Source organism: Betta splendens, chromosome 11 (genome assembly GCF_900634795.4).
Source record: "Betta splendens chromosome 11, fBetSpl5.4, whole genome shotgun sequence".
Taxonomy (NCBI): domain Eukaryota; kingdom Metazoa; phylum Chordata; class Actinopteri; order Anabantiformes; family Osphronemidae; genus Betta; species Betta splendens.
This window is the reverse complement of record NC_040891.2, coordinates 9,078,299-9,105,173: the sequence shown is the minus strand read 5'-3', so window position 1 is coordinate 9,105,173 and position 26,875 is coordinate 9,078,299. Positions and strand designations below refer to the sequence as shown.

General features: G+C 44.7%; 2 protein-coding genes across 12 annotated transcripts; both read right to left on the bottom strand.

The window, feature by feature from the left end:
* Positions 1 to 1,559: 1,559 nt before the first annotated feature.
* On the bottom strand, positions 1,560 to 18,633 carry nfyc (nuclear transcription factor Y, gamma). Of its 9 annotated transcripts, none has more exons than XM_029166506.3 (12): positions 15,571 to 15,984; positions 14,744 to 14,903; positions 8,540 to 8,649; positions 8,310 to 8,378; positions 7,356 to 7,469; positions 6,029 to 6,124; positions 5,012 to 5,188; positions 3,815 to 3,883; positions 3,273 to 3,428; positions 2,895 to 2,999; positions 2,755 to 2,814; positions 1,560 to 2,631 (listed from the first exon to the last, which is right to left on the bottom strand). In XM_029166506.3, exons 3-12 carry the CDS (start codon positions 8,636 to 8,638, stop codon positions 2,512 to 2,514), a joined length of 1,065 nt encoding a protein of 354 aa, XP_029022339.1. In that variant the 5' UTR covers positions 8,639 to 8,649; positions 14,744 to 14,903; positions 15,571 to 15,984; the 3' UTR covers positions 1,560 to 2,511. The 9 variants fall into 9 exon arrangements, with proteins under 9 accessions (XP_029022339.1, XP_029022335.1, XP_055368725.1 ...); XM_029166502.3 differs by having other exon boundaries at positions 8,310 to 8,381; positions 15,571 to 15,976; XM_055512750.1 differs by having other exon boundaries at positions 8,310 to 8,381; positions 15,652 to 15,976.
* Positions 18,634 to 18,879: 246 nt separating this feature from the next.
* Positions 18,880 to 26,827, bottom strand: si:ch211-13c6.2 (uncharacterized protein LOC100000125 homolog). Of its 3 annotated transcripts, none has more exons than XM_029166500.3 (13): positions 26,547 to 26,827; positions 24,273 to 26,292; positions 23,499 to 23,694; positions 22,834 to 22,920; positions 22,306 to 22,445; positions 22,078 to 22,197; positions 21,924 to 21,969; positions 20,864 to 21,719; positions 20,636 to 20,750; positions 20,468 to 20,530; positions 20,278 to 20,379; positions 19,972 to 20,185; positions 18,880 to 19,454 (listed from the first exon to the last, which is right to left on the bottom strand). In XM_029166500.3, exons 5-13 carry the CDS (start codon positions 22,348 to 22,350, stop codon positions 19,255 to 19,257), a joined length of 1,761 nt encoding a protein of 586 aa, XP_029022333.1. In that variant the 5' UTR covers positions 22,351 to 22,445; positions 22,834 to 22,920; positions 23,499 to 23,694; positions 24,273 to 26,292; positions 26,547 to 26,827; the 3' UTR covers positions 18,880 to 19,254. The 3 variants fall into 3 exon arrangements, with proteins under 3 accessions (XP_029022333.1, XP_029022331.1, XP_029022334.1); XM_029166498.3 differs by lacking the exon at positions 23,499 to 23,694 and having other exon boundaries at positions 24,273 to 24,297; positions 26,224 to 26,292; XM_029166501.3 differs by lacking the exon at positions 26,547 to 26,827 and having other exon boundaries at positions 24,273 to 24,297; positions 26,224 to 26,281.
* Between the last annotated feature and the right edge of the window lie 48 nt (positions 26,828 to 26,875).

Sequence of the window (26,875 nt, the reverse complement as noted above, 5' to 3'; positions counted from 1 at the left end):
CTCACTCCCATCTGACCCCATGTTTGTTTGCTTTTATTTCATCCCTCCACTTTGCTTAATGGAGAACTTCTGAGGGTCCGACGGAGGGGAGGAACCGGGGCTGCAGGCACGGTGTAAAGCTGCTGCGGTAGGAATCCTGCTTTCGTGGATCGGACCATCGGCCGTCCAGCAACATGAACGCGCACAAGTGTCAAACACAACATCCAGTCACCGCCGGGAAATTACAGGAGTCTGGGTTTGAGCTGCTGCTCAGTGGCTTATTCATACGCAGTCAAAAGAGCCTTTGTGGCCGGTTCTGAACCCACTCAGCCTCTGTGCTGGCTTTTCTGCAGCCGTGAGCCCGTGTCTAACGGTTGCGAACATGAAAGGGCTCCGAGGACAGAATAGCCTGTTGACCTGCAACTGAAGGGGGCACTCACGCTCTGCGGGTCTCACGCTTTCTACCGGGCTGGGTTCATTGTGAGTGGATCTGAGGCCGGGGTGCGGGGGGGGGTGCGGGGGGGTGCACGTCGGGAGGCTCTGTGCATCTACACGGATGAAGCGTCGGCTTAGCGTCCGGAGGGTTTCAGCCTCATAGCATTCTGACACGCGGGAACATGGGAAAAGCTGCTGTTATGGTTTGATGGTGATTAGATGAACCTCCACTGACACCTCCACCCGCGGAGGCCCGGTCACACGGCCCGGACCGCGGCCGGGCCGGGCCGCTCGGCCTCCGCTCGTCTGGCCAGGGCCGCCTTGATCCGAGCGGATGAGCGCGCCAAGAAAAATACCAGCAGACAATCCTTTTCACGCTCGACTTAAGCTCCAGCATTCGCACAATCCGTGTTCCTATTAGAAGGAGCTGAGCGAGAGTCTGTACACATTAATGCAGTTATTGTTCGGTGATTAAGTCGATTAAGGCCCCTCCAGTTTGAGTCATGTTTACTTCTACCTCGGACTAATTCACAGCCGGATGTGAAAAGACTTTTACAGCAGCTACCAACGCATTTTGGTAAATGTGACCCTGTGGGCTAAACGTAGTATTATGGGTATCTATCTGCTGGTCTGAGGTTCTCCTCCTTTAGATTTAGGTTGGAGAAGGGAAGCAGGTCCCACAGAAGCTGAACAGGCCTCAGCCCAATAACTCGTGACTCCATTGTTAACGCCTTGCCCTTTGTTGTTGCTCCAGCAGAGCAGCAGACAGATTAGTTGCGTTTGGGAGCATGTCTCCACCACAGTTCTGGCTCTTTATTACCGATACATCTACTATTTTACACTTGTGTTTGGCAATAAAGTAGATGCCCCAGAATATAAAGGATCCTACAGTTCGTTGGCCAAGTGCTGCCCCCTTCTGGCACTTTGTGAGATATCAGCTGAAGCTATAGGCTCACAGAGCAGCTAGAACCTCCTGGTTTCCCTTCCATTCTCGTTCTATTAGATATAAAGTTAATTATATTAAATACAAATTTCACAATAAAGGTCATCTGAGCTCTGGTGATGCGACCTGGAGTCCAGTCTAGTGTCCACAAACCAAAATGAAACCACCTTTAGGCACTTGCCGACACAAAGAATACTATAAAAAGAACTAAGGTTTTTATTTTTTGTCACAAACAAAGTTTGCTTACAAAACAACATCAAAAATAAAATTGTACCTATCTATTGCATGTCATGCTGGCAGAAAGAGACTTAAAAGTAAAACGGCACTAAAAGACAAGAGGGTGTAGAAAGAAAGTGGATGAAACAAGTGGTGTGCGAGCTTGACTCAAGCGTTTGCGCACACACATACACACACACACACACACAACACACACAATTAACCTATAAAGTGTGAAGCCCTTACAACATAATTCCATGCTTCATCATTAATGTTGAAAAACAACACAAAAAAGAAAGCACATGTAATTATAACTGAACCCTACAACCTCTTAAATAAAGTCACTGTAAAACATCTGAGGTTTATGGCTTCATTCATCCAACTATACATATGACGTACAATGAAAACAGTATGATTCGGATTTGTATCAAGGAAAAGCATGAGGTGAAAGATCTCATGACTTCTTACAACCACACATAAGCCAATAGCAGGTCAAGTAGACAGAGCGGAGACTTTCCCAGGGAGCAGAGAAGACGGCGCCAACGGCAGAGCTCACACACGTTTCACTTTTAATGTTTTAATGTTTAAAAGACATGCTGACTGTGGCAGTGGACACATGTATGTATATGTGTGTGTGTGTGTGTGTGTGTGTGTGTGTGTATGTGGGATGGAAGTACAAAACTGTATCCAAGCACAAATACAACAAAAAATAAAAAAGCACATGAGATTGTAAAATTGTCCATCAGCGTCCCCTTTGGTTTTGGAGTCAGTGTACTAAATTTATTACAAACAATGAGTGTCCATCTTCCGAATGAGCCGGGCTGAGATCAACATTACTAAGCTTGCGTCGTCCAAGGTGGTGGCGTCTGTCTGCGTCCCGTGGGCTGGTGTGTGTCTGGGTGTGTTTGCGTGTGTGGAGACAGGGTTCCTGGCTGGGCTCAGTCGGTGGTGACCTGCGCGACCTGTGCGTCGGCCGTCTGGTTGGTGGACTGGATGAACATGGGCTGGGTCAGCTCCTGTCCCGCCGGCATGGTCACCTGCTGGATCTGATACAACTGCTGGGGGGCAGAAAGGCAGGGTTTAAGCTAAAAAAAAGCATTTCATCTTTGTGAGGCTTCTGTGGTTAAACTTAAAGACAAATACACGCCTTCAACAGACTGGACATATTGTGTATGTGTTACCTGTCCATCAGTGAACTGGTTGAATTGCTGCTGTCCTTGTTGTACCTCTGTCTGTGTGATCTGAAAAACAACATGGAAACCACTCAGTACTAGGACAGATTTCCTAAAAAACCCTGAATCTATACTAGCAACTTCACTACCTGCTGGGTGTTGGTGAGAGTCTGAATCTGGCCTTGCACCACTTGTGCTCCAGAGACGGGCTGCGCTAGACGGATGTACTGTAGCTGGCCGGTGTTTAGCTGCACCTACGGTTGGTCAACACAAGGGGGAGACAAAGCTTGGTATGGAGCAAAGGTCATTGGAACACAGAGGTCACAGCCATTTTGCTCACAGCAGTGAGAATCATTCACTCTCCTCCTGGTCATTGTTTAGCTCCCAAAAACTAGACTTAATGAGTTCCATTAAACAGTGAAGGATGGAATGACTGACTCACACCATTCTGTCCACCATCACTTTTTTTTGCCTCCATCAAATCTCCTTAACTCACATCACTTTTCTTTTAAGAAGCCATGAATTACCGGGATTTGCTGGATCTCCCCTGTGTTGGTGATGATCTGCTGCATGACCTGCATGGTCTGGCCTTGGGCTTGAGCTGTCTGAGCTTGGCCCTGGGCTGCTGCAGCCTGGACAATCTGTACCTGTTGGCCCTCACCCACCTGCATCACTGGGGCACTCTGGGAGGGACACAAGACAATACATAACAATATTACCTGAACGCCATGTACAAAAATGTAGTTTATGATTCACAAAGAAATCACTAACTTCTAGGGAAATATTTCAACAAACAACATGAAGCATCTTTTTTTTTTTTAAATCTGTTAAAAGATTATGAGGAGGACGCAAACAAGATCTGGACAAGAGGTGACAATGCAAGTTCCGAGGCCTGTTCACTCTGTAACACAATCCAGGAAAGGCCACCTAATATCAAGCTGCAGTCACCCCTACAGACCTCAGTCACCCGAGCAGGACAGAGTGGGCAGCAGGCATCTACACAGCTGACGCACAGAGAACGTGGGGGCAGTGAGTGGACATTCGATTGCACATGCACATGTGTGTTTACCGTGATGGGCGTGCCCTGCGACTGCACCTGCACCTGCTGTAACTGCTGCATGGCTGCGCCTTGCAGCATCTGATGGCCGACAGCGACAGGACAGAATGAGAGAAACACACGATGAGAAAAGCAGCATTTGCAAAATAAAAAAAAAAGGTATACACGTGAACGCAGGCGTGTGTGCGGCTGTGGCATGAATGCACAGACGGACAGAAAGAAGACATAAGCAGCAATGTAATGGCGGTTAAAATAAAAGGTGTGTAGATGAGATGGCAAACTGAACAGTTTGGATACTTTTTAAAAATGCATCATAAATAAGGAGCACAGAGTGAATACAAAGTACTCTGTAGCTTGAATACAGACAAAAAGCATAGCAGGGACACAAGGCAGGTTTTGAAAGCTTGAATCAAATCCCTTTCTAGGTAGGTACATTCAAACCTCCAGGCCCACCTTTTACAGTACTACCCCGTAAATCGTCTACAATGAGGTCTACACTAGGTGAGTGTCACAGTGTGACCTCCCTGCTCTCTGCAGGGACTGCAGCAATAGCAGCGCTGGTGAATCAGGCCAGGCCTAAATAAGTATGACAGCTCAGCTAAAGGCAGTCTGCTGAACCAGCACGAAGCACCACAGCAGCCCAGCAGCCCGACTGCATGACATGTACGGACTACGCCGGAGAGAGGCAGCGTGCGCGGCAGCCGGCGTAGCAGGATCCTCACAGTCCTGACTGTCCTGAGCCAGTGGGTCTATTCTGCATTTGTGTTTGGGAAACTAGAATTGTTTGAGATCCAGACTTTGTTCTGCAGCTCAAAAAATATGCTACGAATAAAAACCAGTGAAAGTGAAAGTGTGTAGTTGAGGACACGTTTGTTACCAATACCTCATACAGCCAATCATGCACAGCCTAGACACTGAAGCAAAGGTCACATTGTTAAGCTGATGAGTTAGATGGTTCATGTTTATTAGCTTCTGAACACAATGAGCAGCACCCGTGGCCTGCTGAAAACTATGGGGAAGAGATATCGCTTTGTTGTCACACTCACATACATTCAAAGTCAATATCTTTAGTTCTGACACTGCAATCTGTCACTCGCGTACTTCACACTGCTAAATTTCATTATTCACACATCTGTGTGTGTCATTGGTACTATGGAGTGCTTGCGTCAAAGCCTGCGAAGAGCTCTTCACACAAGGCGCCAGAGGTACCTGTCCTTGCTGTGGCTGTGCAATGATGATCTGTCCTGGCTGGATGGTGGTGGCTGTTTGTGCAGCGGGTTGCTGTCCTTGTTGTGTTCCCTGCACCTGAACAGCGCCCGGCTGCTGGGCCAAGGTAAAGTAGTACTGCACGGGCTCGGCCGGAGCCACCGACTGACGCATCTCCTCCTGAACACGAGACACACACACACAGGCAAACATGGAAGAAGGCCTATCAATCCATTACATCTCCATAAATTATTTTTGCAGGTGTAACGGTAGAGCAGAGCAGGTCCGATAAATAACTGATGCGACACGACTGGGGAGGAGTAATGTAACCTGGATGCAGGATCCCTTACAGGCATCATACTGGTTGGCAGCATACACTGCAGGCCTGGAGTGTATATCAGAAACCACTGAGAATACTCTCTCCCTCCATCTCCATCCTCTACACACAGTGTGTTCATCGAGATTTGTTCTTGCAGCACAGTAGGTTAAATGTTTTACTGGAACTAGCACTCACCCACTTCAAAGAAGACTCATATACCTAATCAATGAATGCTGACCTGTGCGTTCAGGCCTCATGACTGACTAATGAGCAGGGCTTCATCTTTGAGGTTTCTCCATCACCAGAAGCGTAAACACCCCTCTCCCAGCTCCATGACAACACAGCTGAGAGTGTAGGATGTTTACATGCCTGGAGACAGTCTACTTGACAACAAATTTAAATATCTCACCTGTCAATCTGGTACAGGATACTGTGTGCAGGACATTAAATGAGCAAAGCTTGATATTTAGCGGTTTGTTCAAACAGGTAAGTACAGTATCTGGTAGTACTGTTGGCTGTCAGAGGCAATAAGATGCTGCAAACATCCGACTGAAAGCCCTCCCAGTCCAAACATCAGCTTCCAGTCAAGGATGTTTACAGCCCCTCCAAGTTGCCAACAATCGATAATCGTCTGAGTTTAAGACCCAAACGATGAGCTTGCGCTGACTTTAACACTTTCTCAAGAAAGCTGGCCTCCCTACCTGTCGTTTAGGTGGCTTCAAGTCGTCCCGCGGCACAATGTCAATCAGGAAGTCAAACTGGTCAAACTTCGTTATTGCCATAGCAATGTCGTTCCTCTGTAAACATAACAGACACAGAAGGTCAAATGAGGAGGTCAGCGTTAGATTACACACACTCAACAGACACAGCAATCTATACATAAACACGCCACAAGGCTTAAGGTCAACTCTCCCAAAACAGCAACATGAGAGGCTACATGGCAACTTTTCTTCTATGTGTGAGCTTCTGGGAGCACGGTCACATCGTAACGCGTGAGAGAAGTAGAAAGGACAGGAATGACATTTTCCTGAATTTATGACACTGTGCCGCTTTAAAGCAGCCTATATCCACAGCACTGTGTTGTCTCTGTGGAATTTTCCACAGGATATTGGCTGTCAAGACCCCCATTGTGACCCCGTGCTGCAGCCTATTTATAGAATCTTGATTAATATCTGGTAACACCAGGTCACATCTACACTTGTTTTATTGATGACCGTCGCTACGGTCACCCTAGCTGGCATTGCCTCTTCACACTCTGTGTGTGTGTGTGTGTGTGTGTGTGTGTGTGTGTGCAGTAGGTGAAGTATCATCTTGAAGCAGTCACTGTACATTTCATGCAAAAAATAACTTTGGGACAACAGTGATTCTAGATAACAGCAAACCTTCACAGTAAAGTCAAATTTAGGGTTCCTTCAAAACTAAGTTTCCTGAGAGTACCTGTGCTCACACACACACACACACACACACACACACACACACACACACACACACACACACACACACACACACACACACACACACACACACACACACACACACACACACACACACACACACACACACACACACACACACACACACACACACAGCTAATCTCTCAGAACTATGTGAATGGATAAAGTGGACTTAAGAGATTTTGTGTTCAGCTCCACAGCCCCCCTCCTAACATCCAGGTAAGACAAGCTGTAGCCAGATTTTCCCAACTGTTAACTTCACTGCTCTCAAGTTCCCTGTTTCATTTCCCCTTCACATGATTCCAGAGTCCATCTTATTCAGCTTTGGGACAGCAGAACTGGCAAAATGGCACCAGATGAAAAGTGGGTCACTGGTGCCCGCCTGCCTTTGCTTTCAAAGTCAATAAAGGGAGAAATGGCTAAACAGACAATGGGACTTCAAAGGGGGATGCTGGTATGGGACATGTGCTTACTGGCTTACACAAAAAAGGAACACACGCAAGAAAAAATTTTGATGAAGTCTAGAATGTATAGTGTAGATAGAAGATGAGTTGATACAACTCAACAATGAGACCTGTAGAGTGCGTCTCTTGTTGTCCTCCGTATGGATCCAGGCTCTCAGGGTGAGCTCTGTGATGAAGATCTGAGCCGCCTTGGCAAACAGGACCGGAGCTTCTGCACTAATCATCTGTACACAAGGGATGCGGTTACACTTGGTTACACACACCAACACAAAAGGTAATCATCAATCCCACTTCAGCTTTACCATGAATGACCCAGTAACCGAGTAACGCATGGCTGCTGTCAGTGATGCCACACAATGAGCAATAAATGCATGAATTTGTTTAAATGTGTTGAATTTCCATTACAGTCATATTGTAAGTGAAGTGAACATTACCATACAGCTTAAATTAAGATGGACTGTAACAATCAGGGGCGTGACGTATGCACTAAACATGTCAGCATGCACCGAAGGGGCTTGTCTGTAGATATGTCAGTGATCTCCTGATCCCTTTACCACTTTAAGCTGCTGCTTAACTAAAGGGGATAGTGTTCTTGACACGACAACACAAGTCAGTCACATATACACAAACACGTCCCCCGGGAAACCGCCCGAGGACGTGTGAAAGATTAGCATTATCATCAATGTGAACTTGCAGTGATGGCTATTAGTACCAATAAGCCCAATAAAATTCAGTGGTTATATTACATGCTGTACAGACTGCAGCACTATAGTAAATGCTTTCAAGGACCCAGTCTTATAATATAGGAGACTTACAGCTATTTTTCCATAAAATAATCTTTTCTGTTGAGAACGGAGGAGTCTTTAGGGTGAAAATATCTAAAAAGACGTCTGTATATACAAGTAAGAACACATCTGCCTACTGTCGTTGTCCTTTCCGATCCAGTTTTTAAGTAAACCTTTCACTGCGGGTAGAATTTGCATAAGTGTCATATGTGTGTCTCAGCTTCTCAGAAGTTATAGAATGGCAGTGTAGTGCTGATGAATAAATATAGATTAACTTACTTTCACGTCCTCATCCAGCTTCATGATTTTCTTGATTCGAGCTAGAGGTAACTCCTGCACGCGAAAATCCTTCTGGAAATAACCGGTGAGTGTCGAGTTAGAAAACAAAGAACTGTGCCTTTGTGCTGCATAATTATTGAGTAGTAGGAGATGTAAGTCAAAGTTCCAATCTTAGCCTTCTGCTTGCTGGTATGTGTGTCTTCCTTCTGTTTCAGTAACGAGAAACGTACCACAGTCAGGTTCCTGATCTCCTCCATGACACGAGGCCAGAAGGACTGCAGGGTTTGCTGGGCATCGCTCCCGCCTGCTCCAAAAGCATCTGCAGACATCTTCTACGCTGCTGCATGGGGGAAAACAGAGGGTGGGTTAGAAAATGAACACAAACATGTGCAATGGGACCTTTTTAGACTTACCAAGCGAAATTTTATATTTAGCCTATAATATTACAGTGCAATCTGATATAAAATCACACCAAAGTTCTATTTGTGTCCACGTGAGCTGCTGAGATGCCACCAGGAGACCTGTTTGCACGCTCACATGCAGGTCGACTGCTGCTGGTGACCCCATGCACTGAAGACGCATGTGCTGCAACTTTACAGCAGGCTACAAGGAAGTGTAAACACTCTGTGTGCGCATTAACCAAAAGCTGTAGGGTGAATAAATAAACGCACATTTAAATCTACCAGGGTTCTGGCGGTTTGAAAGAAGATCCAGCAGGTTACTATGGCATGCCAGGAATCTGCTGGGGGAAACATTGCCCTGCCTGTCTGAGCATGCAGGGCTCGGAGTGTCTGGACTGAACTCTATAACTTTCCCCATACCCAAGTGAAAATAATCGACAGAAGCGAGTAGAAAATGAAAAGTGGGGAGCGTGTGAAGCTATGGCGTGTGTTTGTGTGCGTTGTGGAGGGAGGGCGACTGTGCGTTGTCCAGTTCTGCCTTAATCCAGGACTAATAGAGTGCCAAAGGCTTTAACGGGGGGAGCCATAAGACAGACTGCAGTGCAAACTATCCACATGGGTCAAACAAGACAGAGAGAGGAGAACATCTCATCTCAACATCAAAAATTATGAATGACTGCAGCTCAGGTCCAACACACAGACCTGAACTATACAACAGACACCCTTCCAAACTCTCCATCCAGCCTCTGCACGTTCTATGTCTCCGCTGTACGGGATTGTTAGGAGCTTGCGTCCATGTTAGCTTCTTTAAAACATACCAGTTAAGTGCAGCTGTAAATATTTTATAGGGGTAATTCGGTAAATCAGAAGACCCTTTCCTGGATTGATTCTGGACAGCAACGATCTCCTGTGGGGCAGTTGCAGCTACTGCATAATATACTAGAAGCACTGCTGCATCGTGTTCTGTCAATTCAGTTTTTTGACAGAGTAGCCTAAATCGATAAGACAGAATGACGAAAGGCGGTGATGGAGATCGGTGGGTGGGGTTGGCTTTATATAAATCAATGGGGACGCTTGTAGCGGTGGCATGCCGGGCTAGAGATCGACCTTGACAATGTCTCTCCTTCTCTGTCTGACGCGCCCGTGTCCAGTTGCATTTCAAGGTTGATTGAAATCCTGCAGTCACTAGAACAATCCCAGAATTCCACTGGGCAGGAGTGGCTGATGGGAAATGTAGTTTTCCCCCCGCCTCTGCGAATAGGCTGAGCAACATAAGACGAGCCACAGATCTTGAGCGCTTGATCTTGTGATAATGTGGAACAGGACAGCCTTCCTGTGTATGTGTGTTACTGGGTTGTGTGACTCTCAACTGGTAGCCTGATAAAAAACAATAATTAGACAATTCTCTTAACATTATTACAGACCACCATGGGGCTAAATACCATGGAAACAACACTGTGGCCCAGAGGAAACAGAAGAGGAAGGAGTTGAAACAGCAAATGATTAAATTGATAAAAGATAAGTAAAACACATGCCCGCGCCTTCCTTCTGTTCACATATTTGGCGTCTCTTAACCTCCTGTCTTCGCTTTCAAAACACGGAGAGCGCGAGCTGTTATTAAATCAAACACGCACCCCCAGCCCCCTCACTCTCTGACCCCGTGACCTTCAGTCTAAATGCACAGCCATGCACTAAGCAAGCAGCAGGAGGGAAGGGGGGCAGAGGGGAAGTCAACATGTACCGAGAAATGAAAGGGAGTGTGTGATTAGGAGAAAGCTGAAGCCTGGGAGGAGGAAAAAATGAAAACGACAACGTATGTGAGAACGAAGGGCTGAGTAGCAACATGCCCTGGAGTGTTGTTCCCCCAACCAGCTAGTGTCTATCTACATTAAACCAATATTACCATATTTCCCAAGGCCTTGCCTCAATGGAAAGTTTGCGTGGGAGAAGTGCAGAGTACACTGTATTCTGCTGACTTCACACAACACCTTCTATGGTGTGGGACCAGTCTAGTCAAACAAACGGCCTGAGTGGGGCTGTCCTCTGCACAGACAATGCTGAAAACTCCTTGAAAGCTAGCAAATGTCAACACTACGAAAGTTGTGAAAGGTCTGGAAGTTGACGACAACTGGAGTCAAGATGATGCTTGTTAGTGCGGTCCGGTCCATACTACCAACAGCCACTGTGGAGAGCGGCTCTGGATAAACTAGTAGCTGTGATGTTATTATTATGCTTATTATGCCTGAGAATACATTGCATCATTCCGCACTGTGCAACGAACCCGTTCCTCTCTGTTGTTTGTTCCAGGCGGCTACTCGATGCTACATTAGGGTACACCGTGTTGTTCTGCGCTATGACTCTCTCCTCTCTCTCCCCTGCGGTTCTGTTGTCCTTCATCAGGTCATGGAGACAGAGAGATGCCGGTGTTGGGTTTCTTACGGACTCTGCTTTGTGTGTGTGTGTGTGTGTGTGTGTGCGTCTTTGAGGACAAGCGTGATGTCTGTGCTTTGTCAACAGAACCCACGGCGACTTGCTCGTCCTCCTTCTGCGGCTCTACATCTTCCCGTCACTTCTCCTGTCCTTCCCATCGTTCTCTGTCACTAACGGGCGCACGTTTCTCTCTCACTGTCTTACTTTCACCTGATCCCCTGCTTCCAACTTCTCAGAGAGCCAATGTTGCTCCACTTGCAGCAGCTGAATCAGCGCTAATCTTCTGCCAGCCCAGTCCTGCATCTCTCCTCTTTTGTTCCCTCGGTCTCGTCCTTCGCTCCCTCCCTCCCTCGCTGACACGTCACATTACGTGACCACCCACAGCAGCACTGGCGACTCGCTCTGACATCACACCACCACATCAATTCCCTTCCAAATAAACCTGATAGGACCTTGGGTCGATGTGGGCAAAACAAGACACCGAAACGATTGCATCACCTGGCTGTGAACGCAATCCCTTGCTTTAAAACGTATAAATGGACAAAAGGGACAGAACAAATCGAGGAGGAAAACTTCATATACAGTCAGTGTAGATCATATAGAGCAGAATACAGTTGAGCTTCTGCAGTTAATTGCCCTTTATATGACCTGAGAGCTGTGGGTGAATGAGGCTTCATTTTGCTGAGTGTTGATGATGGGTAATGGACCAAAGCATTCTGGGAAAACCTGAGGGCCTATTTGAGATATAAGAACAGTTTTCCCTAAGGTGTTTCCCTGAAGCTCCTCACTGGACACGTCTGCTATCGTACGCACACAAAGAGCTGCTCGCTGCGTGGCAGGTGTTAAAATTCACAATAAATTCTATCGCAGAGGAGCGTTTGTTTTGTGTTAAAGTGTCTGGTTAATTAGATTACTCATCTGAGTTTGGAAAAAGTGGCAACACCAACACAGTTAATAACTCACTGACTAAAACCGAGAATAAATGACACAAATTAACCAAATGAAACAAAAACAATGAACCTAATCACATTCTACACAACTTCTTAAGTTCTTACAGAGCTGCAATTTACTGCACATTACATGGTTGTTTAAAGCACAGCTCTTACTCAACCACTTTACGGTTTCCTTTTAAGCATCAGTAAATGTTTATATACAAAAATGAAGAAAACATTTAAAGCAGGCACAACAATGAGGGGGAATAAAAGGGAGTTGGATCATTTGCCGCTACTTAATGACCTTAAGGTAACCTTCCATGATTACAAAGTTATCATGGTGGACCAAGAGCAAACAACAGCCACATGGGCTGGTTAACACTTTGTCCACTATAAATGACGAAATTAACAAAAAGGACTTGTTTTGAATAATAAGGTTCCAACTATGATTCTTGCTACACTGATTGTCTTTAGCAAGAGGTCAGTTTTCCACATGCTGCTGTGTGAAACTGTCAAAGATGAAGGACGCACAGTTGTGCAGGAAGGTTGAAAAAGGCTGATCGCTAGGAGTTTAAATATTATATAGCAATGCTCAAACAGATGTAACAGGCTTGACTGTCAAGGTGATACGAGTCAAAGTGCCTATTTCTTTAAAATGATGGTCAGTCTTTAAGTATAAAAGCGTTCACCTTGACAAAACTGGCCACAAAATACCACTGTGACTGGCATAGTTACAGCACACAGGGTAAATGATCTACTACAGACAGAAAAAAACAAGAAGTTCCCAGCTAGAAATTACAGATTAACTACTGGGATATGCAAGTTTCCACAGACGTTGGTGCAAATGTTTTTCTCGGTTAAAAAAACCGAACAAACAAACAAACAAACAGGGTGACAATGGCGGACGCGCTTGTGTGACCCGCAGAACGACATCCTCTCCGTACGGGCTGGACGGAACCGGCCCAACAAACGGGTCTGCAAACTTTGCCCTTGGTTCTGCTTTAAGCCAACTCAGGAAGTGCTAGTCACTGATCTCCCAAGGTCATTTACCGAGGAGGGAGAGAGAGAGAGAGAGAGAGGGAGACCAATGAGGGAGGAGGGAGAGTGTGAGAGATGAAAGAGAGAAGGGGGGGGGGGGGGTTAAAAAAAAAAAAGACAGGTTTTTCAACTCTTACTGCAGCACTAATGTGACCCCAGTGACTCGGGCAGTGCTCCTTCTCAGCCTAATAAATACTGTACATTTGAACTGTGCTCTGGATCCTCCTTTGGGTTTCACTTCCCCCGTGCCTTCTCATCCCCCCCTACATGCTTCCTTCTCCTTGCTGACAGAGAGACTGCAGGAGCCAGTCTCACATTCCTGTGACCTTCATCCAATGCTGGGCACAGTCTCTGGCGTCAAAGTAGGCAGGGCTAGCGCTACCTGCATATGACACAGTGGAGCACAGCTGACTCCCGCGTTGCTGCCCACACGCTGGCTTTGGGGACAGTGTACACATGTATAAGCGCAAGGGCAAAAGAATGAACACGGTGGTAGTGGTCACCTTAATGATAAGATTAAAGGCCTAGCTTCATCAAATAGGCTTCATTTACTTTTTCCCATTCACAGTTAGTACAGTGGTACAGCATACAGCAAGAAAAATCATATTCAGATCATGCATAAAGAAGCCAATGCTGGGATTTGGCAGCTAGGGCTTTAACTTAAAAGTTATTTTTAGTCTCCTTCTCTCAGTCTCTCTTTCCCCAACGGGAATTTGTTTTGTCAAAGGCACCAATGGAAACTTTCAATTATGGAGCTAGAGAGGTGAGAGAAGAGGGACTAAGAAGCCAGTAAGAGATGAGGCGCCCTCCAAAGATTCCATCAGAAGAGATCAGATCAAACTATTAGCCTGCTCTGCCCCTGCAGCTGACAGGCTGACAGTCTGTCCCATCTGGGTGTCTGGCACTGTCATGGTGGGGGCTGGAAGGTCCTGAGGTCACTGCAACCAGCTGCACCTCCACCCCTGGGGGACCCCTGACACCAGGGCCAACAACGACAGTGAGACTTGCTTTCAGAGACCCCCACATACGACAGATCTCCTTTCAACATGGATGCCATGTTTGCTGCTCCACTCTGCCCTGCGTCACTGTCTGGCGCTAACGTGTAAACAAGGACGTCAGGGGGGAACGCAAGGTCCAGACCACCGTGAGACACTGCAGCCACAGGCCTCGAGGACAGCACCGCCACAGACATGGAGGCAGACTCTAGCGGCTATGAACTTCCACGCACCTGACGGCAATGTGGATCTGTTGGCTCGTGTGAGGCAGAAACAAACCAGAGGACACAGGTGACAAACACAGTGGAGAGGTCAAAGTGTTTTAAACAAAACCCGTTCTCGACAATAATCATCAGCACTGTACTGAAGTGACAACTGAAGGACATGGATGACAGACACGCACACACCAACCACTCAACTCCAATCTTTCAAGGAGAGTACTACAGAACAGGAAAGGGAGGGGGACTGAGGACAGTCACAAAGGACAGAGACGTCTCATCACTGCACAACATCGCGGCGAGAGAACAGCCAGAAAGGGACGGAGATTAACTACTTATTCATGAACTAAAAGGCTAACCACCTTGACAGGTCTCCAGTGTGCCTGTGTGTGTGTGTGTGTTTTCAGCAGCCGGACTTACCTCTGTGCCCTTCATGGTGAACAGCCTGCCCTGTCGGAGCACAGGGAAACAGATAGCCCCGCTCAAGTCTCCTTGAGAGCAGCAGCAGCAGCAGCAGCAGCGAGAAGAGGCACAGAGGCTGACAGAAAAACTCTCGAGCTCCTTCACTTCCTCCAGTCCCCTGATCATATCAATAGACAAAAGACACTCTGGTTCCACTGGACGGCTTTAAAAAGGCTCTCAGCCTGGACACCCAGAGCAAGCCCCCCCTTGTTCCACCCCTCCCCCCTCCTCTCTCCCAAACTCTCTTTACACATTGCCCCATCTCCTCCAGCAGCCCCCCAGCATTCACCTCCTGACTAAACATATAGCTCGCTCGCCCGCCCGCGCTCTCTCTCGCTCTTCTCACCAAGTCCCCCTCAACTCGCTGACCTTCTCATCTTCGCTTCTTTTCACTCTCCAGCCCGCCTCCCTCTCTCTCACCAGTGACCCGTGCATTTGTCTTTGAGCTGAACCCTGGCTTGGCGCAGAGAAAGGGTTGAGAGAGTGAAGGGCAAAAAAAAGGGAGCGCAGCAGCAGGCAAACAGTACAGAGGCACTCCCGACTCTCAGACAAAAATCTCTAGCCTCCTTCCCCTTTAACATTCAAGAGTAATCAATCTAGCATGCTACATGATACTTAAACTCCGCCTCGCACCTAGCTCCCACCTTACACTGACACTTGTAACCAATCAAACGTCTGGCTGCTTCTTCACCACTGGATGCAGCACACACCAATCAGCTCCCGCTCCTCCCCTTTCCTCCACCCAACCCCCTTTCAGCGACAGCCAACTTCCTGCTCTAAGTTACCTTGAGCTGCAGGATAGGGGTCAGGGAAAAGAAAAGAGGAAGAGAGAACAGCGGAAAAACAGCGCACAAAGTTGTGGAGACCTCTCGGCGGAGCGCGTGCGAGGCCGTCGTCGTGGTGATTTGCCTCGGCATCGTTCGTCCCCGGGCAGCGTCTGCCTCTCTCGCTGCCGGACGAGCGAGGAAGGTTCCACAGGCTGCTCTCTGACAACTGCTCTCTGCTTATTTACAATGTCAAACTAAATGTCTCCGCCTGCCCCGCCTCCCCTGTGCTGCTACAGGCTGACGGAGCGGTGATGCGGGCGGCCACGGCGGGCCCTCACTGGCTGCAAGAGGTGCCAGAACGGATGCCGCATGTTGCATCCACATGATCTTAAGTACAAAAGCATACTAGGCAGACTGGCTGTCTCATGTGTGTGCACAGGCATACATGCACATCCACACACACATGCACACATGATGCCCTTGCTTTCTCATTCATCTGGGCTTTGTCGCAGGTACATACCACAAACACATACCCTCCAACCACCCAACTAGTTAAAAATAAACTGCACTGTTATTATGCGAACAAAGAAACAAATCTGTCTACTACTATGATCAGCCATTCATCACTCTGAATAATAATTAGACGAATTAGAATTTATTCACCAATTTCTCATGACTCAGGGAACCATTTGGTTATGTAACTATAACATTAATCCAATGAAACCCTCAAAACATGGTGTCAATCAAATTTGCACAAAAACTAATTACCGCAAGAGAGATCGTCACAGTGCCGTGCCTCAAATGGAGAACGAGTAGATTCGCGAAGACGTACAGAATAAGGGTTTGATAATCAGCTTATTTGTGGGTAAACAAGATCTTAGAGATATGGGTGAAAATCTGTGTAGTGAACAAAGATTTTGACCCCAAAACTAACTCTCAAAGCAACTGAAGCAACTGAAATGTCATCAAAAAAACAAGTCAGCAATGTCACACAATGACCTTCTTGTTAACTGGGATGATTAATAGGAATGGTTTCTACACACCAACCTTTACTTTGAAAAAGCAAAACCACACATTACTGGTGATGTGTGGCACCGACTGCATCAGTAATTCCACATTACCAACAAGTAAATTTTAGGCAATAAGGTAAATAAATAATAAGTTACAGAAACTGACAGAAATGACATGTTGATGAGGACACAAAGCTTTAAACTACTAATTTGAGTTGTGTTGTGGCCTGAATGCGGCATTTTACTGCAAATCCTGGCTATAGGATGAGAAACAACAGCTTATAAGGAGCAAGAAAGAGAGCAAACCTGCCCCGTCAATGAAAAATCTAGAGGGGGAGGGGAACCGGAAGGATGGAGAAGGACAGAGAGGAGAGCTGTTCCAGGATGGGAGGGGTGGAACAAGTGGAGAGAGGGCGAGCGAACAAGATAGGGACTCAAGAGAAACAAAGCTAAATGTTCCCTTTTCTATTTTAGTGAGGAGCATGGGGACCAGAGCAGGTACTCCCGTCCTACAGTTAATGATTAGAGAAGAACTGCACTAAGATTAATCGGTCCAGCGTGGCTGCAATGCCAGAGCACTTTTCTCTGCAGGGGTATTGTGACTACCCAAAATGCATCAGTAATGACACCTGGCAAGGTCACTGTGCAAACGAGACCTTCCCGTGACCTGCACAGCCCACAGCAGGGACGGTTGATCAAACCCACACTGTTTAGAGATAAACATAAACCAGCAATACTATGGGTTTCATAAACCCGCAGCACCCGCAGGAAAGCAAGCACGCGATAACACGTGCACACCTGCTGGATGACTGAGCTGCACTTGGCCTCAAGCTTCCTACGGCCAACAAAATAACCACTGGATTAAACAGTGGTTGAAGGGCGAAAGACTGCAAACTCGCCGTTTAAAAACAAACGGCAACGCACTTCGTCTACTTAGCGAATAGCAGACATACTAAGTCTCTTTAGTGTATCTTGGGTGAGAGGGAGCCAACATAAGCGTTATCAAAGAGACAAAAGAACAAACGCAACTTCGTGCGGGACAATTCTTTTCATCGTTTAGTCCTTGTTTATCAGCAACTGAAGTCATCGTTACACTGGTCTGAGTAAATATTTACACAAGTGAATACGGTCACTTTGCTCCTCGACACATCGGACTCTACATCATCAATCTAAAGAAGCTAGCTTTACACGCTGCAATCAGCCGCACATATAGCCTAAGGAAGTCAGTGTTGTAGAGCCGCTAAAATAAACGGCACAGTATTAAAACAATCACAGTAAAACGCGTCGACAACGTGATAAACACTGCGACATATACACGCGCACAATTAGCACTGGCAGCCAATGTTAATGACTGCTGACCATGAGTTTGTGCTAACGTAAGTGACGGTAATGTTAGCTTGTTGGAGGTGTTGTACAGCATCAGTGGTCGTCTGTAGTATGTGTGATTTTAATCACCGTTACACAACGAGTCCTGTCACCAGATGAAAGTTTGCAAAGCTTTCCACAGCTAGGAAGAAGCACTCTAACCAATAAAGACAACGTTTGGATCTGTCCTTCAGACCAATCAAACCTCGGACTAGATTCCACCAATCAAGGTTTTTAGGGCTAAGTTCGTTCTGCAACTGGCGCCATTCAGGGTCCAATGGAAGTGGCCAGTCCGGTTGACAAGCGCCCAGACTAGAGCCAACATGGTGGAAAGAATGCCTCAGTTTCCTGCCCGCCTGTAATCCCGTCAGCGGGCCACCAATAAGCGGCTCAGAGAGCGGAGAGGGAAATGGCGCCTATGTTTATCTTCCAAAACAATCGTCTATTGGTCAAGAACAGCAAATGAAAAGAAGCGAAGTAATTGCACCTTCTTCCACCCGACATTGAATCATTTCTCATATGACTGCTATACACAAAACAAATTTAATTTCTGACTTACTTTGTTTTACGGATTCGAAGTCAAGTCCGGCTCAGCGTATTATTTATTTTATTTAGCTAGCAAGGGAAACAAGATGGCTGCAATCCGAACCGGAAAGACTTGGACGTACGGACGTGATGACGTATCCGGCACGTACGCGTACAGCGTTCGTTTCCTACCTTTTATATGCTTAATATGCTGCTAATATTTTGCAGTGGCCAACGTTTTATTAAGTTCCTTGGTGTATTACGTTATTATACACTTATACACAAATTCAGAAAAAGCTAACTCACAAGAATTACATTCTACAAATGTGTTTGTAATGTGGCATGACCCACTTGAATGTTTCACACGCACACACTTATCTCAAAACCAGCTTGTACTAAAACAAAAAAACACTCCAGAATCTGTTGCTGTAACTGTATTAAATAAATCTAAATATTATCTTTATTCCCCCTCAAGAAACACAAAACAGAGTTTTCTGATGACTACCATAAAAACTCTCACTGTTGCTTAGGGTTAAATAAAGTAGTTAAGGATTGCCCAGTCTGTGTAGCAGCTCATGACTACTGGGTAAAATTAACTATTATCGGCACTACTAATATGAACATTTACAACGTATGACTGGTCCGGACAGGAACATTTTTTTTAATGTTTACATACAGAGTCAATATTTTCAAGAACAAAAATGGGTCCTAGATATTCAACAACGCAAGAAATTTAACACAAAATCACAGCTTTAGATCAAACGATTACATTTGTGTATATATTTCATTTTAATTACAGAACTTATTTCCTAGCTACAAATTCAAGAAGGGTGGAGGTGATTTTGTCCATTTTATTTGAGAACCGAGATTCCCTGTCCAGTCTAGGTTTTACTTCCATGTGTAGTGGAGTTGCAGCAGAGTGGGTGCCAAAACTCTGTGTGGCAGGTTGGTAGTCAGAAGAATACATGGGTTCTTCAAACCTTTCAGGATAAGGGGAGTCATCTGGAAATAAATAAAAATGAAAAAAACAGGAAAATTAGGCAAAAAAATGAAACATATTTGACAAAGACACCTACAATCCATAATTTATTATTAACTAAAAGACACATTGACCACATAAAATAGGAGTAAGTCCTTCCAATCGAACATCTTGCCTCCAGAATTATTACTAAAACCTCCAAAAACAAGACAAAGATGAGGGTTCATCACATAAGGAAGCCTATTCTGTCCAATCATAGCGAGAACACTCAAAATTGACTTTTAATGCCCACAATAAAAAAGGGGGGTTGACATTGTAAAATCTGTATTGAAACAAAATTCAGTAATTTCTTAAAGTAAGTAAGTAAAGTAAAGTAAGTAAACATGTTTTTTTCCACATCAGATCACAGAAAACTGATTGTATTGAATGTTTAACGGCAGTCTGTGTCTTCTCCTGTTTTTATGTTTTTACTATTCGGAATTACGTGTATAAAATCATGTAGACTTTGCAAAGTGCAATGCTAAACATTATATAGTTTACCTTCATGATGACTTCTGTTCGAATATCTGGGTTCTCCATTCCCAAGGTGATGGTAATCTATGAACCTGTTGTCATGCTCCCTCCTGCCGATTCCTCTATGATCATCTTCAAAGCAGAGATCGGGCCATCTAATGTCTGAATCTTCTCTGTGAGCTGTCTCATAGTGTAAGTCTGCCTGTAAACTGTTGTTGACTGCTCGACCTTGGCTATTACGCTGCAACAAAAAGGCATGTTTTTTTTATTTCTACTGATCTGCAGATAATGGGACTACTAGAAATTCTGGTTCTGTTGCAAGGTCAAACATACCATATTTTTCTCCAATTTTCTGGACTTGAACTCACGCAGAAGACTGCAAAGTTTCTCGTTCAGGAAGTCGGCATCTTCGGTAGTTTCAATTTCAATGTTTTTCTACATGAGAAACAGTGGAATTACTTTGAATGACTGCACAAGAAACATTTCCCTGCTGTGTATTACATATACTCAAGGAGAGTCTTACCAACATATCAAAGACACCATCTGTCCCTAAAGCCCCTTTCTGATAACTTTCACCACGTGGGTTCTAAAAAGAAACACGACTAATCAGAACAAGCATAACAATAAGACTAAATACAGTATGTGAGTGTGTCCACTTCACTAGTTAATCAAAACAAAGATGCCAATTTACCATGTGTGATTCTGTGGGGTGGTCAAGTTGTGTTCCCAGGATGTTGGATCCAAATGGTGCGTCAGCTCCTCTACTATAACCACCAAACTTTGGAGGTCCATAGTCATCACCAAACCTTAAAGAAATCAAACATGTCCAGGAAAAAATAGGACGCATTCAGTTTCATAGTAGAAAAGATTTTACAGAACACAAACTGTAATGATGATGAATGAGACAAAGATCACTCACATCTCTTTTGTCATTTCCACCTCCTCTACAGTAGCATCAGAGAAGCGACTTGTTCTCTTTCTTTTGCTGCCCTCATCATTAGTGTCCCCTTTCAGGAAGCGCCTGAATGGTTCAGGGATGTTGGACATTGTTCTGGTGACGTCCACCTGTAGCTGAGAGGTAGAGGGCCCAGAATAGGACACTGTTTCTTTTGGCAGATAATCTCTGAAGCTGCCCCTCTTGACCTCTGGCTCACTTGATCCCTGTCTGCCTGCTCTGATCATACTGTGTCTACCAGGTTCCCTCTCCAGAGACCACTGGCGTTCACCTAGACTGGCCCGGTGAGAGGGCTGATGTTCAGCAGACTGTCCTCGCCTACGTCGAACTTCCTCTGTGTAAAACTCTTTCAATGGATCATTTTCTGGGAAGGGTCTCCTTTGTGGAGGACCCATGTCTGGGTAATAGTTTACATCTGGAATTTGGTCATGGGCCCTGTCCTCCCTGGAATTATATCGGGGGACACTATCTGGTTCAAGAGAAACGCTTGAAGGAGAAAAGTTATAAGGATCTTCAGCATATTGCTTTTTGTACACCCTACGACTATCTGGGTCAATGTACTCTTCTCGGTACATATCACTTTTCCTGCGTAGCTTCTCCTCCATGTAGTCTCGCTCGAGTGGGTCATCACTTTGCTGCATTCTTCGGGCTCGCTTCGGGTTAGGTTCATCTGGGTGGAACTGCAGGGTATTTTGGTAACCTGTGGCAAACTTTCGACTGGAGTACTCCTTGTAGCCTTTGAGTTCTGGTAAGAGTGGTGGAACGTTGTGTTCATTTGACCTCTGGGCTCTGCTTCTATTTTGCTTCTCTCTTGGAGGTACTATGGAAACAAATTTACACAGTAAGTCCTACAAAATATAAGTCAAAAGTCAAAGTCAATTTTAGTGTCAGTTTTTACTATATGTTTTGGAGATACAGAGAATTAAAATGATGTTACTCTCAGACCCCATAACACAGACACAGACACAACCACAAACGCAAACCATAACTTATATAGTATGTAGAATTGAGAATTTGAATGTACCTTTACAGATGTTTAACCTGCCCTCAACGCCTCGTCTCACCAGAGCCTAAAAATAAAATAATATATCAGCCTCAAAATAATGATTTTTAAACTACTACTTTTACTACTTACTACTTTTACTAATTACTACTAAGTGATATTCAACATGTCTCACCACTGGACTTCCTCGTCCATCTTGCCTCTCTATAATTTCCGCTCTGGCTCGAATGATCTTTCCTCCTTGAGTTATTATTGATTCCTTATCCCACGTAACCAGATCTTGCCGCTTGAGTTCCTAAAGCAACACAAGAGGATGACATTTTTAATTTGTTACATCTTATTAATTAACGAGCAAAGCAGACACTTCCACAGGAGTTTTCTAGCAATGTCCGAGATGCTTTACCACATATTTCTGCCGGTGTTTGCGTCCAATCACATGGTGTACCATGTCAGGCAGGTTTGCAGTGTGATGACAGAGCCTACACAAGTACCTGGGGCCTCCCTGAAGATCATTAGATGGTATTTCATCCAAAAAGCTCAAACCTAAAAAGAAGACATAAAACATAAAAATTGTCATGGAAAAATATAACATTTGTTCAGGAATATAGCCATGTTTAAGCTCCTCCCCTCTGGCAGGTGCTATAGAGCTATAGCCACCAGAACCACAGGACCAGTCACCAGTCAGCTTCTTCCAGTCACTCAGCCCGTGTCTGAGCTGAACTTACATAGAAGAACTCAATGACCGTATGTGACAGTGTGCTTTAAATTTCTAAAATTTAAAGCAAATTTCTAATAACTTGTAATTAATATGTAAGTAATTAATGTTTTATACTACCAGAGTACAAAACAGAGTGAGACTGCATCTAATTCCTCGTTTGTCCTGTGCAAAGCCTATAAAGTTGTATCTTATTCTGATTCTGATGTTACTTACCAATGATGGGCTCATCGAGCTTTAGATAATCCAGATAATGTACAATGTCCTTAAATTCAGGCACGGTGTGTTTTCTGATTGCACGGCCTGTAAAAAAACACTGGTGGTTAACAAGACAACACCAGGTTGTAGGTCACGTTTGCACACATGCACAAGTAGGAAACGTTTAGCTTACTTCGCATATTATTCGCATAGAACGATTGGCTTTTCTTACATACCAGTGCAAACTCTGGTCCACACCAATATGAGCTTGACAAGAGATTGGGCTACTGATGAGCTGGTAAATTATACGTATCTTTGAACAAAAGACCTAAACTCCAAAAAGACGCTGGAAAAAACCCATCTATGTTCACACACATAAGCATCACTGTTGTTACAATACACCACTGTGGCAAGATGATGGAACCAGTTTCTCCAGGATAAACACAAGCATTTTATGTGGCTGTGTTTCACAGCCACTGAACCCAGCTCACCTGCAACCCTACCCTTGATGAACCTGTATCCAAGGCTTAACCCATCAACAATTTCATATTACCATTGTCTTCATTACCAGTAGTACCATAGTTACAGCATCCTGCAAGGTTTTCTCACCGTGTCATTGCTGTGAAATGAAATTGCAATAATGGTTTATCACCAAAGGATGTGAGAGGATCTGAACCATTTACCTGTGACTTAGAAGAGTTAAGTCAGAAGGGGGGGGGGTTGGTTGGTTGGCTTGGCTGGAATCCAACTTTTCAATGATAAACACAGTATGTCTTCGGAGTGAACTGGTGTTGATAATTCCTGACTCCTTGTGAGGACACTCATTATTTCAGTCACAGCGCCAGTGTTATCAGCGCCAATCAAAATAGTAAGCTGAGCCTTAGAGACAGAACGAAGCCCTGTCATTGGTGTGAGGTCCATCTCAGACTTTGCTAGACTGTGTGTACTATGAGGAGTTGTAGGCAGCTTTCAAGAGCCACTGGCAAGATCTTTATATTCATGCAGAAATAAAGAAAATTCTGAAGAGTTCACAATTTTTTTAAATGAGCATTAACCTGCAGCTATGGCAATCTCCACTGCTCTGGGAAGGCTCTCCCCAAGATTTTCAAAGTCAATTCAACGAGAATAAGTAATGCCACGTATCGTTGCTGGATTACAAAAACTCAGAGCTGGTGTTCCCTTTCATCCCAAAGGACTGACTTGCCAGCTCCACCAAAAGATAGCTCCACCACAGTCCAAACCACGAGAAATCCTTCAACTAGTACTAAATTTATAGTTATTCTAAAATATCCATATTCATCAATACAAATTAAAACTGTCTTCCAATAAAACGAGGTGACAGATTCAGAGTGAGCCCTCCCACACCAAAGTGAGTGAAGAGTCTGTCAGATGCAGACAAATATTTATTGGTAGAATTGCCAGAACAGAACAATATGACTGAAGATTAATCTACTTACCGACAGCAACAAGGGCATCCTCTTTCTGCCAGGAATGAAAGGAAAGCAATTAATCAATTAATTAAATAGGTACTGTGCAAACAGGATGACTAGTTACAGTTTACTGTGCTATGAACACAGAAAGACTGAAAAACCAGAGCTCACCTTACCTGACTTTAAGTGTATTTCCACAGTAAAGTGTGTCGTCTGGCAATTTATAGAAGTATATACCAAATTTCATTTCAAACACAACTGTATTAGGGAGTCATGCTGAAAAAAAGTCATAACTTTTAAAAAATAAAGTTCTTCATCTTGATGTGGAGAAACAATGTCCAGAAAATCAAGATTCATTAACAGTTGTTCAAGCAGTTTTTCCACATTATTACTTCAATGCACAGACAGAGTTGAATTTAACAGATTCCAGTTGGTGCAACAGAGACTTTCATCGTCAACTTCCATAAGATATAAGCCGTCCAGATGAAATAGGCCGCTGTTGTTCATGTATCCTGATCCTAAGAGTTATCCCAGCAAGTGACTTGTGAAGACGCTGCAGATATTAGGTTATTTAGGTTGATGATTTTTATCCGAGGTGACTGGAAAATTTAAAAAAAGGACATACGTGACTGAAAGAGCTGATGTAGGAAAGCGTCTGTATACAAAAACATTCCTGATAAGAAAATAAGATTCTCAAGATCCCTGTTGAGTACAAAGCCTGAAACAACCATTTCAGTTGCTTAGTGCGAGAAGGAATGATCATCTCAAGCTGTGTTGTTGTTGCTTTGGCTCCCAATACCCCAGTGATGAAATAAAAGACTGAACCAATGCAGTGATTTAAGTAGTCAACCCACACTTTGCATGTTTACAGGTGTGGGTTTCCTCTTTGTGAACTGGTTTCCTCACAAAACCCACTAATATGCAGGTAAAGAGCAAGGGTTATCTGTCACTATAGGTAATGGCTGGACAGTACGGTCCAAAGTGCAACATGCTCTTATCCAGTACAGCTCCTTACGCCTCCACAGATCAAGCTCAAGAATCATCGAACTGATAGGAGCAAGAAAGAAGGAGGTTTGGCTCCAGAAGATGAATATTGACTTTGGAATAAAAAGAGGACATATTCTGACGTAGAGCAGAAAGTGTTTTTTTTAAATAATGAATCCTATTGTACTTGCAAACAAGTAGAGACCAGCACACTTGAGGAAGACCCAGGACTCGCTGGAGAGACTACGTCTCTCGGCTGGCCTGGGAACGTCTTGGGGTCCCACCGGAAGAGCTGGAGGAAGTGTCCAGGGAGAGGGAAGCCTGGAACTCTCTGCTCAAACTGCTGCCCCCGCGACCCGGCCCCGGATAAGCGGATGAAAATGGATGGATGGATGTAAGATACAGGGAGAAGATCAAGTTGATCAAGTCAAGCGACAAAAATGTGTTAAAATCATGCCTTCTAACTGCAGAGCGCACTTTTCAAAAGGCACAGTACTCCTCCAAAAGGACCATGATGCATGAAGACAAATGTGGTAAGCACTACTTACATGTGGTGTTTTGCTGCCACCAAAAAAGTAACTCACCATGTTAAGGACGTAGATTCAAGATCGTATGAACAAGACGGTAGTAGAGCTTCAAGTTCAACACCAAGAAACGAAGAACAACTTGCCTGCTGATATCCCTGGTGTGGTACTTACTATTCTGCCAGTTGAACACTGACTTATGTGCTTTTTTTGGCTCAGAGAAAAGATGAATGGTCAGAAGATCTACTGGAGAGCAGAATCCTAAAAAGATCAACTTGCTTTGTTTTTATTTGGTGCTTTGAGTTGCACCTGCAAGATGTGAACACTTGAGACCTAAATAAAAATAGAATTTAGAAATACATTCATAAAAGAGTGAAACATGTCTCGATGTTCACTAGTTTACAGCCTGAGTGGGGATTTGCTTTTAGCTACAATTGACACATTCTGTACCAGTAACTGGTGCTGCGTACCTTGACATGCGCTGCTGTAGTCAGGTGTATCTTGTACAAGGTTTCGCCCCTTAAGGATTTCTCACAGACCTGGAGTAAAATCATTTATCAGTTAATAGTGGGAGACTATACAGTCGGTTTCCTGTCTGATGGATACAGATATTAAGGCTAAAGCACTTGATCCTGATAGTGGGCATATAATCGTAACATACACTAGTCAACGGCGCCACTGACCTGAACAAGGACCACAAACACTAATGGTCCTGCTCGACCTTAATTATTAATTAATATTATTATTTACAGTCAGCCCTTTAGTTCAGCGTGGCCAACGTGAGCCGTCTCACCGTGCACTCGATAAACCCGGTCTCTTCCTCGTACGGTGTTTCTAGTTTCTCCATTTTGGTGATTCTCCTTTTAATTGTTTATGTTCGGTTTATCCTACTGGGCAGCAGAAGATACGCTAACGCTAGGTAGCAAACGTACAAAAGATACGTAATCTAGTCACTTTAATCTTTAGTCTAACATCCAAAGCCTCTGTAAAATCAGCTCTAAAAAAACATTTCTGATGGGCTGAATTATGAATAAAGCCTTTCGTTTTGCTATACAGTAAGGGGCTTTATTTAGGCTACAGAACTGGAAATGTTTTACTTCCGGTGTGTTGTTGCGTAGCCCC